This window comes from Ovis canadensis, chromosome X (genome assembly GCF_042477335.2).
Source record: "Ovis canadensis isolate MfBH-ARS-UI-01 breed Bighorn chromosome X, ARS-UI_OviCan_v2, whole genome shotgun sequence".
In the NCBI taxonomy this organism is placed as follows: Eukaryota; Metazoa; Chordata; class Mammalia; order Artiodactyla; family Bovidae; genus Ovis; species Ovis canadensis.
Window position 1 is genome coordinate 23,333,475 of NC_091727.1, and position 15,862 is coordinate 23,349,336.

At 42.9% G+C, this 15,862-nt stretch overlaps 1 protein-coding gene and 1 long non-coding RNA gene across 2 annotated transcripts in view; one reads left to right on the plus strand and one right to left on the minus strand.

Annotated features, from left to right (window-relative positions):
* The window catches only part of LOC138930949 (uncharacterized), a 31,463-nt gene extending 20,149 nt beyond the window's left edge, over positions 1-11,314 (minus strand). Inside the window, exon 1 of the long non-coding RNA XR_011446300.1 lies at positions 11,044-11,314. This is a non-coding gene — a long non-coding RNA (uncharacterized lncRNA). The remainder of the gene's footprint in view (positions 1-11,043) is intronic.
* Positions 11,177-14,693, plus strand: SAT1 (spermidine/spermine N1-acetyltransferase 1). The gene is made up of 6 exons (XM_070291457.1): positions 11,177-11,870; positions 12,102-12,153; positions 12,242-12,325; positions 13,808-13,909; positions 14,003-14,043; positions 14,170-14,693. Exons 1-6 carry the CDS (start codon positions 11,805-11,807, stop codon positions 14,338-14,340), a joined length of 516 nt encoding a protein of 171 aa, XP_070147558.1. The 5' UTR covers positions 11,177-11,804; the 3' UTR covers positions 14,341-14,693.
* Positions 14,694-15,862: the final 1,169 nt, after the last annotated feature.

Consider the following 15,862-nt stretch of genomic DNA (forward strand, 5'->3'; position numbering starts at 1 on the left):
CTTGGACAAGCACTTAACCCTCTCTGGGCTTCAGTTTCTTAGCTATTAGGTAAGGAATTTGGACTAGAGAATCGCTAACATTCTATGCTTCTATGATAACAGAAATCTCAACAACACAGGTTGGAGGGCTTCAGAGGGGGAAAAAAACCTATTCTCCCAGATTATATTCATCCAAGCCAGCTTTATTTAAATTATTTTAGGGACTTCCCTGTAGTCCAGTGATTAAGAGACTGCCTTCCAATGTATGGGACACGGGTTTGATCCCTGGTCCAGGAAGATCCCACATGTCTTGGAGCAACTAAGCCCGTGCACCACACCTACTGAAGCCCACATGCCCTAGAGCCTGTGCCCTGCAGCAAGAGAAGCCAGTGCAAGGAGAAGCCCGCGCCAGCAACTAAGAGTAGCCCCCACTCACTGCAACTAGACAAAGCCCACATGCAGCAATAAAAACCCAGCACAGCCAAAAATAAAGAAATTAATTAAATTATTTTTAAAAAATTGTTTGGTTTCATTCCCTGTTTTCCCTGAAGCTCTGGAATGGAAATGTATAAATCACCTTAAAATAAAAGAGCAACAGATATCTTTTTTCCCACCTTTGGAGAAATGTCTATTCAAATCCTTTGCCCATTTTGGGGTGAGGGAGTGGTTTCTGAAACTTTTATTTTAGTTTTTTTTTTAATTATTTTATTATTTTTTAAAACTCTTTATTTTGTACTGGGGTATAGCCGGTTAACAATGTTGTGATAATTTTAGATGAACAGCAAAGGGACTCAGCCATACATGTACATGTATACATTCTCCAAAACTCCCCTCCCATCCAGGTTGTCACATAAAACTGAGCAGAGTTCCATGTGCTGTACAATAGGTCCTGGCACCAAATATCTTTTTAATTCATCAGAATTTAGATGACAAAGTGGAACATATGTAAAAATAGTAATAATACAAGGTAATTAAGACTAAATGAAATCATATCTGTAAAATGCCAAACAAGGCATATCACTCATAGTAGGTGCTAGGAGATGCTAGTTGCATCTTTCTTGGTTCTTCCTCTCCTATAGTACCCTCTTATAACTAATCTTTTAAAGAGAACTTAAAATGTATCACAGTTTTCCCAATTCTATGGTCTAGGTCCTCTTTCGATCTTCTTGCACCCTTCTCCTACCTCCGTCACCCCCCTAAAAGAAATGACTCATCTCCATATCCTCCACCTCCTGAATGATTCTCAGGTAATAATTTCTGTGGTCTCCAGCAGAATAAGCCCAACGTCCACTCATACCAGGGCCAGAACATGGGTCTATTCCTTGCTGCACAGGACACATACTGCTTGCCTGGAGTTCACTCCTTTCCATTTCCTTCTTTGAAGTATCCTCTATTTTCCTGAATTCACTGTTAACATTTAATTGCCAGTTTATGAATGGTACAGAAATTGGTAAACTAGATTCTGACCTTTAAAATCTATTGCGTGTACCCAGGGGGCATAGGGAAAAGAGGGGGTGTCTTATACTTTGTGCCCTAACAGGCAATTATTTCCTATGATCTTCTTACTAAGTAACCGCCACACCCAGATTCAAAGAGCTGAGCTGATACTTTAGGAGGCCTAGGAATGACTAATCACACTTTCAGATCGCCTAGTCATTTATGAAGAGTTAGAGCCTTGATCCCTGAGCTGAATGTTGGGCAGTAGTCTTCCCTTTGGATTTGATTTCACAAGGGGAGAGAGGGAGGCCTGCCTGGAGGAGGTAGGTCACACAGGTTCTGACTGTTCCTGTCCTTTTTCTCCAGAAGGCTGGATCCCTCCAACCATAACTAGAACTGTAAGGGCCTGGGATGCTGAACTGTAAGTCCCTGGAGAGCATGGACCACACCGTATTGGTTTCAGCATTTCCCAAGCAAAATGTTTGGCAGGAAACAGACCTTAATAAATGCTTGGTAAATGCTGAACAAGAAGCAGGCAATTATTGCCCTTTAAATGCAGACAAACTCCAGGGTGACCCTCAGGAATCTGCCTCCTGGTGTTTACACCTCTTGTGATCCTCTGGTTGAGTGCATTCAGGATCTGTTTCTTGCTTTTAACCAATAGAATATGGTAAGGGTGATAGGGTATCATTCCTAGGATTATGCTACATTATGTAAAACTCTCTTGGGCCTTCCCTAGTGGTCCAATAGCTAAGATTCCATGCTCCCAATGCAGGGGGCAGAGTTCCATCCCAGCTCAGGGAACTAGATCCCCGACTCTTTGTGACCCCATGAACCGCAGCATGCCAGGCCTCCCTGTCCATCACCAACTCCTGGAGTTTACCCAAACCCATGTCCATTGAGTCAGTGATGCCATCCAACCATCTCATCCTCTGTGGTCCCCTTCTCCTCCTGCCCTCAATCCTTCCCAGCATCAGGGTCTTTGCTGCAACTAAAGATCCCACATGCCACAACTAAGACCTGGTGCAGCCAAAATTAAACAATCAGTCAAACAAAAACCTCTCTCTTGCCAGGCAACAAAAGCATAAATAACAAATGGGACTATATCAAACTTAAAAACAACCAAAAAAATGTTTATAAACTTCTGCATATCAAACAAAACAACAGAGTAAAAAAGCAACCTACTAAAAGGGAGAAAACATTTGCAAACCACATATCTGTTAAGAGGTTAACATCCAGAATATAGAAAGAATTCCCACAGCTCAACAATAACAACAACAAATAACCTGATTTTTAAATGGGCAAAGGACTTGAATAGACATTTTTCCAAAGAAGATATACAAGTGGCCAATAAGCATATGAAAAGACACTCAACATTACTAATAACAGGAGAATCGAAAATCAAAATCACAATGAAGTATCACCTCACACCTGTTAGGATGACCACTATAAATTTTAAAAAAACAGAAAATAACAAATGCTGGTACAGATGTGGAGGAAAGGGAATCCTTGTGTACTGTTGATGGGAGTCAAAAAATTAAACACAGAACTACCATATAACCCAGCAATCCTACTTCAGGGCACATATCCAAAATCATTTAAAAGAGTATCTTGAAGAAATATTTGCACACCTGTGTTCACTACACCATTACTCATAATAGCAAAAAGGTGGTCGCAACCTAAATGTCCACTGATGGATGAATGGATAAAGAAATGTGGTATATACATAAAATGGAATATTGTTCAGTCTTTGAAAAGAAGGACATTTTGTCATAGGCTACAACATGGATAAACCTTGAGGACATTATATTAAATGAGACAAGTCACAAAATGATACAGTATGATTCCACTTATAAGAGGAACCTAGAGTAGTCAAACTCAGAGACAGTAAGTAGAATGGTGGTTACCAGCAGGCTAGAGGAAGGGGCAGAGAAGGCAATGGCACCCTACTCCAGTACTCTTGCCTGGAAAATCCCATGGACAGAGGAGCCTTGTAGGCTGCAGTCCATGGGGTCGCTGAGGGTCAGACACGACTGAGCGACTTCAGTTTCACTTTTCACTTTCATGTATTGGCGAAGGAAATGGCAACCCACTCCAGTATTCTTGCCTGGAGAATCTCAGGGACGGGGGAGCCTAGTGGGCTGCCATCTATGGAGTCGCACAGAGTCGGAGATGACTGAAGCAATTTAGCAGCAGCAGCGGCAGAGGAAGGGGGGCTTCCCTGGGGGCTCAGACAATAAAGAATCTACCTACAGTGCAGGAGACCTGGGCTGGGAAGATCTCCTGGAGGAGGGCATGGCAACCCACTCCAGTATTCTTGCCTGGAGAATCCCATGGACAGAGGAGCCAGGTGGGCTACAGTCCATGGGGTTGCAAAGAATCGGACACAACTGAGAGACTAAGCACAGCACAAAGCACAGAGGAAGGGGAAAGGGAGTTGTTCAATAGGTACAGAGTTTCAGTTTTGCAAGACAAAGAAGTCCTAGAGATCTATTACACAATATTATGCATCAGTAGTTAACATTACTGCATCATACACGCAAAAATGGCTAAGGCAGTAAATTTTGCTTTGTGTTTTTTTTCACAATAAAAAAATGACTCTATTTTGCTAGTAGACTGCTCTAGACACTCTCCCTGCTGGCCTGATGAAGTAAATAGCCATATTGGGTAAGCCCTCATTACAAGGAACTGCAGGCAACTTCTAGAAATCATGAGTGGCAACAACTGACAGGCATTAAGAAGCTAAGACCCTCGGTCAAAGAAATGAATAAATTCTGCCGATGCTAATAACTTGAACTTGCAAGTGGATTCTTCCTCGGCCATGCTGCCACATGAAAATACAGTCTGGCTGACACCCTGAGCAAAGGACCTAGCTAAGCCATGCCTCAACTTCCAAATGACAGAAACCGTGATGATAAATGCATGTAATTTAAGCCACCAAGTTTGTGGTAATGTGTTATGTGGCAATAGCTAACTACCACAAAAGCAGTGGTATAACACAGCTTGCTTTCAAATAACTACCTTTCTGTTGTGGAACCATGAAACAAAGTGTCCAGGATAGAGAGCAAAGGCCATTGGGACAGCAAGACCAGTCTTAGCTTTGGCATATGTCCATGTCTTTGCCTAAAAGTCTCTCAGCCTCTATGCCTGGTTTCCAGGGGGCAATCCCTGTGGATTTACCACAATTGCCAATGTTCCAGCCTCCTGACAAGGAGCATTAGAAAGGAAGAAAGGAGGCATGATCATCTCCCTTGAACTTCAACCAAAGGGTCTCAATGGTCTCTCTCCAACACAATTTTTTATGATCCTCAGCAAGAGCCCCATGGCGGGCAAGAGTGACAGCCTGGGATGGATTTAGGCTAGGATGGCAAACGCATTCCATCTTATAAACGGACAGGGGTAGCTTGGGATGGCTTCTTGCAGTAGGACAATATCTCTGCTCCAGTCTTCTGATACAGCTTTTCATTCCCAGCCTTGCTATAGATATTCCTTGTGGTGAAGGTCAGAAATGAGCACAGCTGGGCATGTTCCTGGGAATTAAAATATAATCACCCCTATTTCTGCATATTCCCAAACAGCATTTACCACCTCCAATCTCCGTCTCTGGCCAAGGAACATCTTAACCCCACTGCTTTCTGCAGTGAAAGCAATGGACACTTTGTGACCATCTGGCTCTCTCCTCCTTCCATGTGTGTGTAGTAGTGGCGGGAGAGATGACATCATCAGAGGTAGGCAACAGCAGTGATTGAGAGGATATATGCCATCTGAGCTGTGGCTATGGAGAGCCAAAAACCCTAAGGTGGTCAGTCTTTCCCACAAGTCAAAGTCATTGTCTCATACCTCCATATCTTCCCAGGTGTGCCAGCAGAAAGGAAAGTACTTTCTTGGTGCCAATGAGAAAAGACTCTGATTGGTATGGCTTGGATCACAATATTGACCAAGGGTGTGGCATGTTCTGATTAGCAGCTCCCTGATCAAGAAAAGGGCTTCCCAGGTGGCACTAGTGGTAAAGAATCTGCCTGCAGAAGACAGAAAAGACAGGGGTTCATTCCCTGGGTTGGGAAGATCCTCTGGAGAAGGAAATAGCTACCTCACTCCAGTATTCTTGCCTGAAGAATCCCATGGATGGAGGAGCCTGGGGGCTACAGTCCGTAGGGTCAAAAAGAGCACACACGCGTGACCAAGAAAAAGCATCTAGCTGTGTGTGTGTGTGTGTGTAGCTGTGCACTAAGTCGCTTCAGTTGTGTCCAACTCTTTGCGACCCCATGGACTGTAGCCCACCATGCTCCTCTGCCCATGGAATTCTCCAGGCAAGAATACTGGAGAATGGTTGCCATTTTCTTCTCCAGGGGATCTTCCGGACGCAGGGATCGAATCTGTGTCTCTTACATCTCCTGCACTGGCAGGAGGGTTGTTTACCACTAATGCCACCTGGGAGTAGGGGGAAATAATTTTTCAAAAGCAGGAAATGCTGTTCTGGGAAACAAATATCTGCCCATCACAAGCTGTGATCTTCTCTCTCACTCAATATACATTTCAGGTGGTACCACAAGGTCCTGGTTCCTGTCATACCTGTGCTTCTTGCAATGAGCAGTGAATTCTCCTTTTGCCTAAGCCAGTTAGAATGGGGTAAGTTCACTTGCAAACAAGAGGCCTGGTTAATACCTCGCTTATTACTGACCAGGCTCTTTCAGCTGCGGCCTAAAGTCATATAATACTTTATGTTTACAAAGAGAAGTCTTACACTTTTCATGGTTTACTCCCAAAGATGGAAGAGCTTTCCATGTCCTAAATTGTAATTTCTCAAAATGAAAGGTAAGGTAAAGAAAAGAAAGGAAGGTATCTTGGCCAGTAATTCAACTACATATCAATAAAAAAATAAATCTGAAAAAAAAAAAAAAGAAAATTCTGGCCCCAAACAAGATGCTTTCTTAGAGGTGGTTGTATTTATTCATTGATCTTTCTCAGATTATCACCCACCTGTGTTATGTAGCAAGAAAAACATCCTCTGAGAAACATCTATTACAACCTGTGGAACACAGACAAGTTACCAAAGTTTAGATAATTCAATCTAGAATGAGCACATCTGGAGAGTCATCTCAAATTACAGTTTCAGGTACTGAGGACCTGAAGTTTTAGAGTGTTTCTCTGGCTCCAGACCAACAAAATTACATCTCTGCTTACCTAGTAATTTCACTTTTGGGAATCTACGTAAGAAAATGATCAGAAAGCTGGGCTAAAACTTGGATAAAAAGATGTTTATCAAAATATTATTTATCACTGGAAAAACACCTGAGTCTTCAACAATAGAATGGTATAATAAACTGCACACAATGCAACTCTAGGGAGTCACTATATATATTTAATTTAAATACACTCACTGACACAGAAAAATACTTTATACTATTGATAGTAATAATGCTAGCAATTATACCAGGTGCGATGCTGGGTACTTCTTTTTCGTGGGGGGGTGGGGCACGCACACCACACTATTTGTGGCATCTTAGTCCCCCAACCAAGGACTGAACACCAGGTCCTTGGCAGTGAGAGTGCAGAGTCCTAACCACTGGACCACCAGGGAATTCCCACTGGGTACTTCATACGTATTACTTTGCTTAATCCTTACAACAATTACCATATGAAGGATACTATTAATATTTTCTCATTACAGATGAAGAAACAGTGACTTAACAAGGTTATGCAGTGACGTAATCACACAGATGGGGAGTGTGTAAGGACAAATCTGTAGTAGATAAGAAAGTGAAAGTGAAGTTGCTCAGTCGTGTCTGACTCTTTGCAACCCCATGGACTGCAGCCAACCAGGTTTCTCAATCCATGGAATTTTCCAGGCAAGAGTACTGGAGTGGGCTGCCATTTCCTTCTCCAAGGGATCTTCCCGACCCAGGGATTGAACCCAGGTCTCCCACGTTGCAGGCAGACACTTTTACTGTCTGAGCCACCAGGGAAGCCCAGTAGATAAGAAGCTACTACACTATTCGGCAGGAGAGGCATTATAGATACATGATTCCAACTTTTTATTACATAGGCATAACCCACACAGGTTATTTTTTAAATATTTTTAAGCGAATACAAGCAAGCACAGACCTGTCAGAATGGACGCTGCAATCAATCAGAATAGAAGTCAGAAGTAAACAACCCAAATGGCCATCTGAGTTCAGTAAGCTTTTGCTGTGTAACAAAAAACCCTGAAGTGTAGTGGCTTAAAACAAGCATTCTATTGACTCATGATTCTGTGGGTTGATAACATGGGCTGGGAGCAGCGAGGAGGTTTTTCTACTGGTCTTACCTAGGGTCACTTGTGTAGCTACAATCATTTGACAGCTCGACTGGGACTAAATGGTCCAAGATGGTGTCACTTATGTATCTGGCCTTACATATGAATGAGATCTTTCATCCTCAAGGAAGCTAGCTCAAGCTTCCTCATATGGCAGCAGCAGCAATCCAAGAGAGCGTGAGCAGAAGCTTTATGATTTCTTGAGGTCTTGCTTAGAAGTTGTACACTACCACCTTTACTGTATTTTATTGGTCAAGGCAAGTCACAAAGCCAGTCCAAATTCAAGGAGTGGGGAAACAGACTCCACCTCTTGATGGGAAGAGCTTCGATGAGTTTGTGGCCATTTTAATTCACTACACTGTACATACCAACTTAGTATCAGCCCTACCTGTGTATGTACATAGAAAAGACTAGAAGGAAGTCAGCCTACTAATTGGAATTATTATTAACTTTTTCTATTTCTGCACTTCTCCAATTTTCCTAATCAATATGCATTATTTTTATAAACAGAAAAAAAAAACTATGACACCTTCCATAACAGTTTAATAGAGCAAATTGGACAGCTTCACTTTGGCATGGAAATCAACAGAATTCCTTCTTTCCTAGTTCTACCATTTCCTAGCTGTGGCAGTTTTGTAGCCCTCTGAGCCTCTGGTTTCCTTTGTTGCAAAGATGGAGCTAACGTTAGCTATTTCACAAGACAGCTGATATCAAATGAGACAATGACTGTAAAACATCCATGATGTCCCTGGCCATTTCCTTTCCTGCAACTCTTCTCCTTCTCAGACCTCTTCAGTTATAGGAATTATATTTCTGATAAAGATTAAATCTGGTTGTAAGTCAGTAAGCAAGTGAAGTCCCTCAGTCGTGTCCAACTCTTTGCAACCCCGTGGACTGTAGCCTACCAGGCTTCTCAGTCCATGGGATTGTCCAGGCAAGAGTACTGGAGTGGGTTGCCATTTCCTTCTCCAGGGTATCTTCCCGACCCAGAGATTGAACCTGGGTCTCCCACATTGTAGGCAGACCCTTTACCCTCTGAGCCTAAAGTGAAAGTGAAGTCTCTCAGTCTTGCCTGACTTTTTGCAACCCTGTGGACTGTAGCCCACCAGGCTCCTCCGTCCATGGGATTCTCCAGACAAGAATACTGGAGTGGGTTGCCATTTCCTTCTCCAGGGGACCTTCCCGACCCAGGTCTCCCGCATTGGAGGCAGACACTTTAACCTCTGAGCCATCAGGGAGTCTGATTGTAGTAAACTACAAATATATCTCTAAAGTAAACTGTATGTCCTGAGGGGTTCTTTCAAAACTTAGACCTACTTTATTATAAACCCCCAAGTACCTAGCATAAGAGTCAATAAATAGTTGTTGATTTGTTGACTCATTAACCAAATAAAAGTTTTCCAAATGCTAGGCAGTTAACCTCTTTCTATGCAGTTTTAAATTTAAATTCCACTATCAGGAGCAGGTACTGTTGGTCACTCACGGCATCTATCTATTCCTGACAATGGAGAAACTGTTATGCCCAAGTCATGAAATCTCCCAATGACCACCAGGGAGCCGATATCCGATGCAAAAGCAAGAGAGTTTTTATTACCAAGCTCGAGCTGGGGCTCCCACCGATACCGACGCAGCGACTATAGGGAGGAGCCCCGGGTCTTGGATTACATTGCTTATATAGGGAGTATACATGGAAAAAAGGATTTCTAGGTAGGGGAACATCTGATCGGTCACTTTCTTTCGAAGGGTTGTGTGTTGGTTCTTGATTGGTTCCTATTGTCTAGGTAGACCACAAGTTCCTGAGCGTTAAGTCAGGAGATTTTGGTCTGGGGTCCGATTGGGTTGTGGGCGGTGGGGTGAGGTCAGGGGATTTCCAAAGCCTCTTGGATTTCCAAAGGCTCTTTTCCTGGAACCTTACAAAATGGAGTTTTTCTGTTAACAAAATGGAGTAGCTTAGAATCTTCAAAACCTAACTTGATTCATAAAGAAAATCCACATTTCTTAGGGTTAAAAAAACACAATAAATGAGCTTTTTCTAGCCACCTGTTTTTCTGAATGGTCTCTTATTGTCATAATGGCAAAGTGAAGCATAAAAACATGAAACTGAAACCGGAAAAGCAGAATAAACAGAAAAACATATATTGTGTGTTTTAATGACAAACAACCATTATTCTAAAAGACTAAGCAGACCACATTGAAAACGGCCTTGTTTTTGCTTCAAGGAGGCAGTTATTATTAATGCTTAGTCACAGAGTTCTAACTTACTGTTAGTACTAATTCTGTAACACGCTCTCCTGGGTCTTCCCACAACACAAAACAAAGCAGAGGAAGGAAGGGCTTATGTATGGTCATCCCAAGTGCAATAGTGTCAGGAAACACTACCTAAAGTGGCTTAGGCAGATGAGAATCAATGCTATTTTTAAAGATGTTTGAGAAACATTCCATAAACTCTCACAATGACTCACTTGGCATGATAACCCCAGAGGGTGGGAAGGGGAGCTACTTTTGCTTTCTTTTCTACCTACAGGATATTGTGAGCAGAGGCAGAGAGTTATGTTGAATGTTGGGGGAGGGGTCATTTGGCGATAATCCAACCTACAGACTGAAAACACTGCAGGCTCCTTTTATGCTTTCGCTCTGACTCAGTCAGGAACCCAGGCTGGTTAGTCGAAGCAGGGCCCTCAGAAGGCCTGTCTGGGAAGGTGGTTTGGATGGAGTACTTACTCCAGTGGGTATAACCCAGGAAGAGCTATAATCTAATCCAACTGTTCTCAGACATTCTCCTCTTAAGACATTTAAAAATTATTGAAAAATTCTAAAAGCTAACCTTTGAAAATTCTAGAAAACATGAGAACATACAAACACACCTTCCTTTAGTCACCAAAGCAAGGATGTCATCATACATCCTGTAAATTTGTAATTACTTCAAAAGAAAAAGTTTTAAAGGAGGGGAGAAGAAGCACAGGGAATGAACAAGGAGGGAATATAACAACTTTAAACAGCAATGGAAGCCAGAAGATAGATGTCATCAATATGCTGAGAGAAAAGAACTTCCGACCTCAGATTCGTTCACAGTGAAATAAATCCTCCAAGAACTTCAGGATAACTGAAAGACATATTTAGACAAGCAAAACAGAAAATGTTATAAGAGCGGACCCTCACTAAATGCAAGTCAGAAGGAGTGTACCTCAGGCAAAAGGAAAGTGTTTTCATAGGAAAGCCAGAGATTTTAAGAAAAAAATGAAAACGAAAAAAGTAAGAAAGAAAATATTCTGTTAACTCTAAAAATTGCCAGCAGAGGGGGAAAGAATTATTGAGGAAGCCAAATAGCTTACCTTGGGAAATTCTAGAAAACACAAGAACATGCAAGCACACATTCCTTTAGTCATGAGAGCAATGACGTCATCATACATCAGTTCTCTGGAAAATTCCAGCGAAACTAAGAAAGGCAAATGAAACCCTATTATTACTATGAAGCTAGCTAGTTCTGAAATGATCTTGGAACCCACAGGGCCCCCCAGACCACCCTATGCGAGCCGCTACTCTAAACCTCTCATCCCCTCGCCGCTCAAAGCCAGGTGTCTCCAGAGAAGAAATTGTCAAGTCATTGGTCCAGGGCCCAAAGGGGAACCTCTCTCTTCCTTTTGCAAAGGTCACTTAGGGGACGCCTAGGCTAGGCGGTCGGACTTTCGGGAAGCCTCCACCACGTGCCACGAGAGGGCGCCGCTAGAGAGCTCAGCCTAGCGCCTCGCCGCCCGCGCCCCGCCCGCGCCGGCCAGGTTCACACAGGGGCCCGGAAAAGAGGGAGGCGCCCGGAAGAGGGGGCGGTCGCGACCTCATTGGACGAGGCGCCTCCGCCTCACGTCCCGGGGAGGGGCTTCTTCAGGCTAAAAAGCAGAGAGCCCGGCGGCAGGAACGCGCGCGGCTCCAGTTGCAGAGAGCTGCTTGTCTTACGTTGTTCGCCGAGGTTCGCCAGGTCATGGTGCCATCCTGACTGGGAAGAGGACGCTCCCGGGAGACGAATGAGGAACCACCTCCTCCTACTGTTCAAGTACAGGGGCCTGGTCCGCAAAGGGAAGAAAAGCAAAAGACGAAAATGGCTAAATTCGTGATCCGCCCGGCCACCGCTGCCGACTGCAGTGACATCCTGCGGCTGATCAAGGTAGCGGGAAGCTAGGGCTCCTCCCGAGGCGGAGTTGGGGTCCTTGTACCCCGCAGGTCCCCTTTTCTCCGCCCACCTACCCACAGCCCCGGCCAGGCGGCGCTGCTCCGGGCGAAACTCGGAACGAATCCCCGCCCCGCCCACCCCCTTCCCCCGAGCTGTCCGGGCCGGGGCCTCACTTAATTTTCTGCTTCTCTTCCTTTTTCCTTTTTCTTATGTGCCTTAACCCAGGAATTGGCTAAATACGAATACATGGAAGAGCAAGTAATGTTAACTGAAAAAGGTAACGCATCAGTGGCAGGGCAAGGGACGAGCGTCTGGGGGACGACCGTCACCGACTCCAACACTGTCTCTGCTTCCCCTTCTTGCAGATCTGCTAGAAGACGGTTTCGGAGAGCACCCCTTCTACCACTGCTTAGTTGCAGAAGTGCCCAAGGAGCACCTGACTCCGGAAGGTAATCGCCCTGTCCTTCTAGAAGCCGAAGAGACCGAGTGTTGTGTAAGACGTAGAGTCCGCTCTGTAGAAGCACTGACAACACAGGCTGAAGTTACTTAACTGAGAAATTGGCCAGAAATAATAGCCAGCCAGTGTTCAAAGTACTGAAAAAAAAAATGTGCTGCACTTAATAATAGGGCGGGTCAAAAGAGCTCTTTAAGTATCAGTGCTGTGGAGACCCGGAAGAGTTTGAGCTGTTTATGTAAGTATCAGAATGCTGTGGAGACCCGGAAAAGTTAGGTATAAAGTCATTTGTTGTAAATTCAGTTTCATAAATGGTTCTTGTTTGACCCTAACGTAACCTTTTTTGTATCTGTGTTAAATTACATTTTTTTCTTTAATTTGTCCCAATCTTCAGGTTACAGTCTCTAGCTTCGCCATGTACATGGCCCTTCCGTGTACATGGATGGGCGGGGAGGTAACTAAAAGATCCTTTACACAATAAAGTAGATGATCATGATAAATGAGGTAAGGCCCTATTATCACACACTTAAAACACGGTAGATCAGAAGCTCCAATGTACTCGCTTCCTATTTGGGAAGGACTATAAGATGGCTAGAAAGTTTAATTTGAAACTTATGCCTCCAATTGGAATTACAGACACCTGTTAAGAAGAAGTCGGATGCTTTTTTCCTTTTCTTTTTCTTTTTTTTTTTTTCTTTGTTGTTGTTTTTCTTCCTGGTCATTGTTGAATGGCCAAAAGACAAAGCCAAATGGGGAAGTTGATGCGCTGGGTTGGGGGGTGATTAAGGGTTTTTTTTGTTGTTGTTCTGAGGTCATTTCCTCCTGCTAGAAAAAAAATGAGCAAAATACATAAGGGATGAGGTACTTTCCAGAGGTATGTGGATGTTACATCATACCTGAGTACCTCTGTTTCTTCCGACTTAAACACTGGGGAAAGTAAATTGAAAATGTGTGAATTGGAAGGCAAGTTCTGAAATTAAACCTTACTGTTTCGGCCTTATGTCCTGACCTTAAGGAAGCAGGGTTTCTAAACTACAAATACTTACTATTCTGAACTGCCGTGTAAACCTGACTTATTCCCAAGTCAACATACCAATATATCAATAGGATGTGAATAATGTGTGTGTTTAGTTTAAGACCATAGCAGTTTCACTCTGGCAAGTAATGAAAGCATTCTCACTTCCTGAGCGTGAGATCCAACAGATTGCCAAGTGGCCAGTCCATGGTTTTAGCCTGGGTTCGGCTAGCTCTAACGTGTGCTTTTTGTGAAAACATGTTCTAAGAACAGTGAGATCATCCAACAGTGACCTGGATTGCACTAGTCTAAAAGTCAGAAGATAGTCCGGTCCAATGGCTACTTATTTTTCTAATACATGCATGTATATTTTTTTTAAACTTATGATAGGCTTCTGATTTTGCACCTACAACCTTGACAGATTGTTTTTCATCCATAACTCATGTGCTACTCTTATTACAGGACACAGCATTGTTGGTTTTGCCATGTACTATTTTACCTATGATCCATGGATTGGCAAACTGTTGTATCTTGAGGACTTCTTTGTGATGAGCGATTATAGAGGTATGGTTGAGTTCAGGGGGGCTGCTCTAAAGAGAAATCGGGGCTTGAAGTCCTTAAAATGACTTTTTAAAATGGCACTTCTGGTTCTTTTAGGCTTTGGCATAGGCTCAGAAATTCTGAAGAAGCTAAGCCAGGTATGTCTTGGTGCTTGGTTTCCAAATTTGCAAGGGTTGCTGGATTATTTGAAGGACTGAATTGAAATTGGGTCTTGGAAAGCAGGTGCACTGTTACTGAGTTCATTTTCCTCTCCCGTGTAACAGGTTGCAATGAAGTGTCGCTGCAGCAGCATGCACTTCTTGGTGGCAGAGTGGAATGAACCATCTATCAACTTCTACAAAAGAAGAGGTGCCTCTGATCTATCCAGCGAAGAGGGATGGAGACTCTTCAAGATCGACAAGGAGTACTTGCTAAAAATGGCAGCAGAGGAGTGAGGAGTGCTGGTGTAGAGAATGACAGCTTCCATTCTATTTAGAGTAACTTCTCAACTTATCTTGCTTTCTCTCCTCTTTGTAGTGAAATAATAGAATGAGCACCCATTCCAAAGCTTTATTACCAGTGGCGTTGTTGCATGTTTGAAATAAGTTCTGTTTAAGATGGCAATCTTGTATACAGATTGGAGACAGATTTCTCTATTAACATCTTTTGATAAACAACAGGTAGTGTGATAATGTCTATGAAAAAAACTTCATTCTTGTGAGTCATTTAAATGTGTACAATGTACACACTGGTACTTAGAGTTTCTGTTTTGATTCTTTTTTTTTTAATAAAGTACCCTTTGATTTAATTCTCTGGTGTAAGCATTTTTACTGATCCTTTATTTCATAGTCATTTTTCTTGCTGTTGAGTACAAAGTAAAAATGCTCAAGAAACATGATAACCTTACAATTTTTTTCAAAGAATTTTTAATCCAGTCTAAAGTGTCTGATGGTCAGGAGCTGTGTTGTGCCTGTATTCCCAATGTCTAGAAAGAAGCCAGTTGAATCCCAAGGTTTTATATGTAGCAACATATAAAATATGACCTTCTATTGATGACACTGTACACTTAACCCAACAGAATTTTCAAGAGCTTACAAACTCAGGCCCCACAGTAAAAAAGCCCATTTGTTACACCAGTAAAAGAGGTGGGAATGGGATTCTGAAACACTGGAAATTGGGAGGAAAAAACATCTTGCTCACAACAACCTCATCCCACACAAAACACTAGGCTGAAGGGAAAGTAAATCACTTTGCTAGTCAGGCAGGAATAAAAATTCCACATTTTTACAGGAACATGGTAAACTAAAAGGCTGGAGTTGGACACAGGTACAGTCAGGGAAATCACCATCCTATTTGGAGAACAAGTTTCTGGAACTGTGTTAACACCATGGACATCTGTGCAGAGAAACTGCAGGGGTGGTTAAAGCCACTGGGGATGGGGGAAGAAGTAGCTAAGACCTTTCTCCAGGACTGAAAATCAAACTCCAAAAGAGGGCTGAGGCGGAGACAGATAGGTGAACTCCTTTTTATTACTCATGACACTGACCTAAATTCCTAAAGCCACTAATTCCCACAATGTTAGTTAATAATCACTGTACTGATTTCCAAGATGAATCTTTTCCAAAAGAATTCATCAGATAACTGAAAAGCAGTACTCAGGATCTTCTTTCTGTGTTCTCCAGGAAATAAATACTGGGCTTCTCACTCAAAGGAGGATTTTGGCCTGCATGCCTTGGTTTCAGTATTTTGTGGCTTCCTAAATTAGAAGGCAGCCATATACACCAGTAGGGTCCTGTACTGTATTTAACAGGAGAGCCTTGGGATTAATTGGTAGCTTAGAGAGTATGTCATGAAAACAGGATTCGAGTCAATTTTCAACCAGGGTCCTGCTAGGCTGGCAAATAACTATAGGAGAGAAATGCTGGCAAGCATAAAAAGGGTTAATGAAACACAAGGAGCTTTGTGGGGAAAGACATT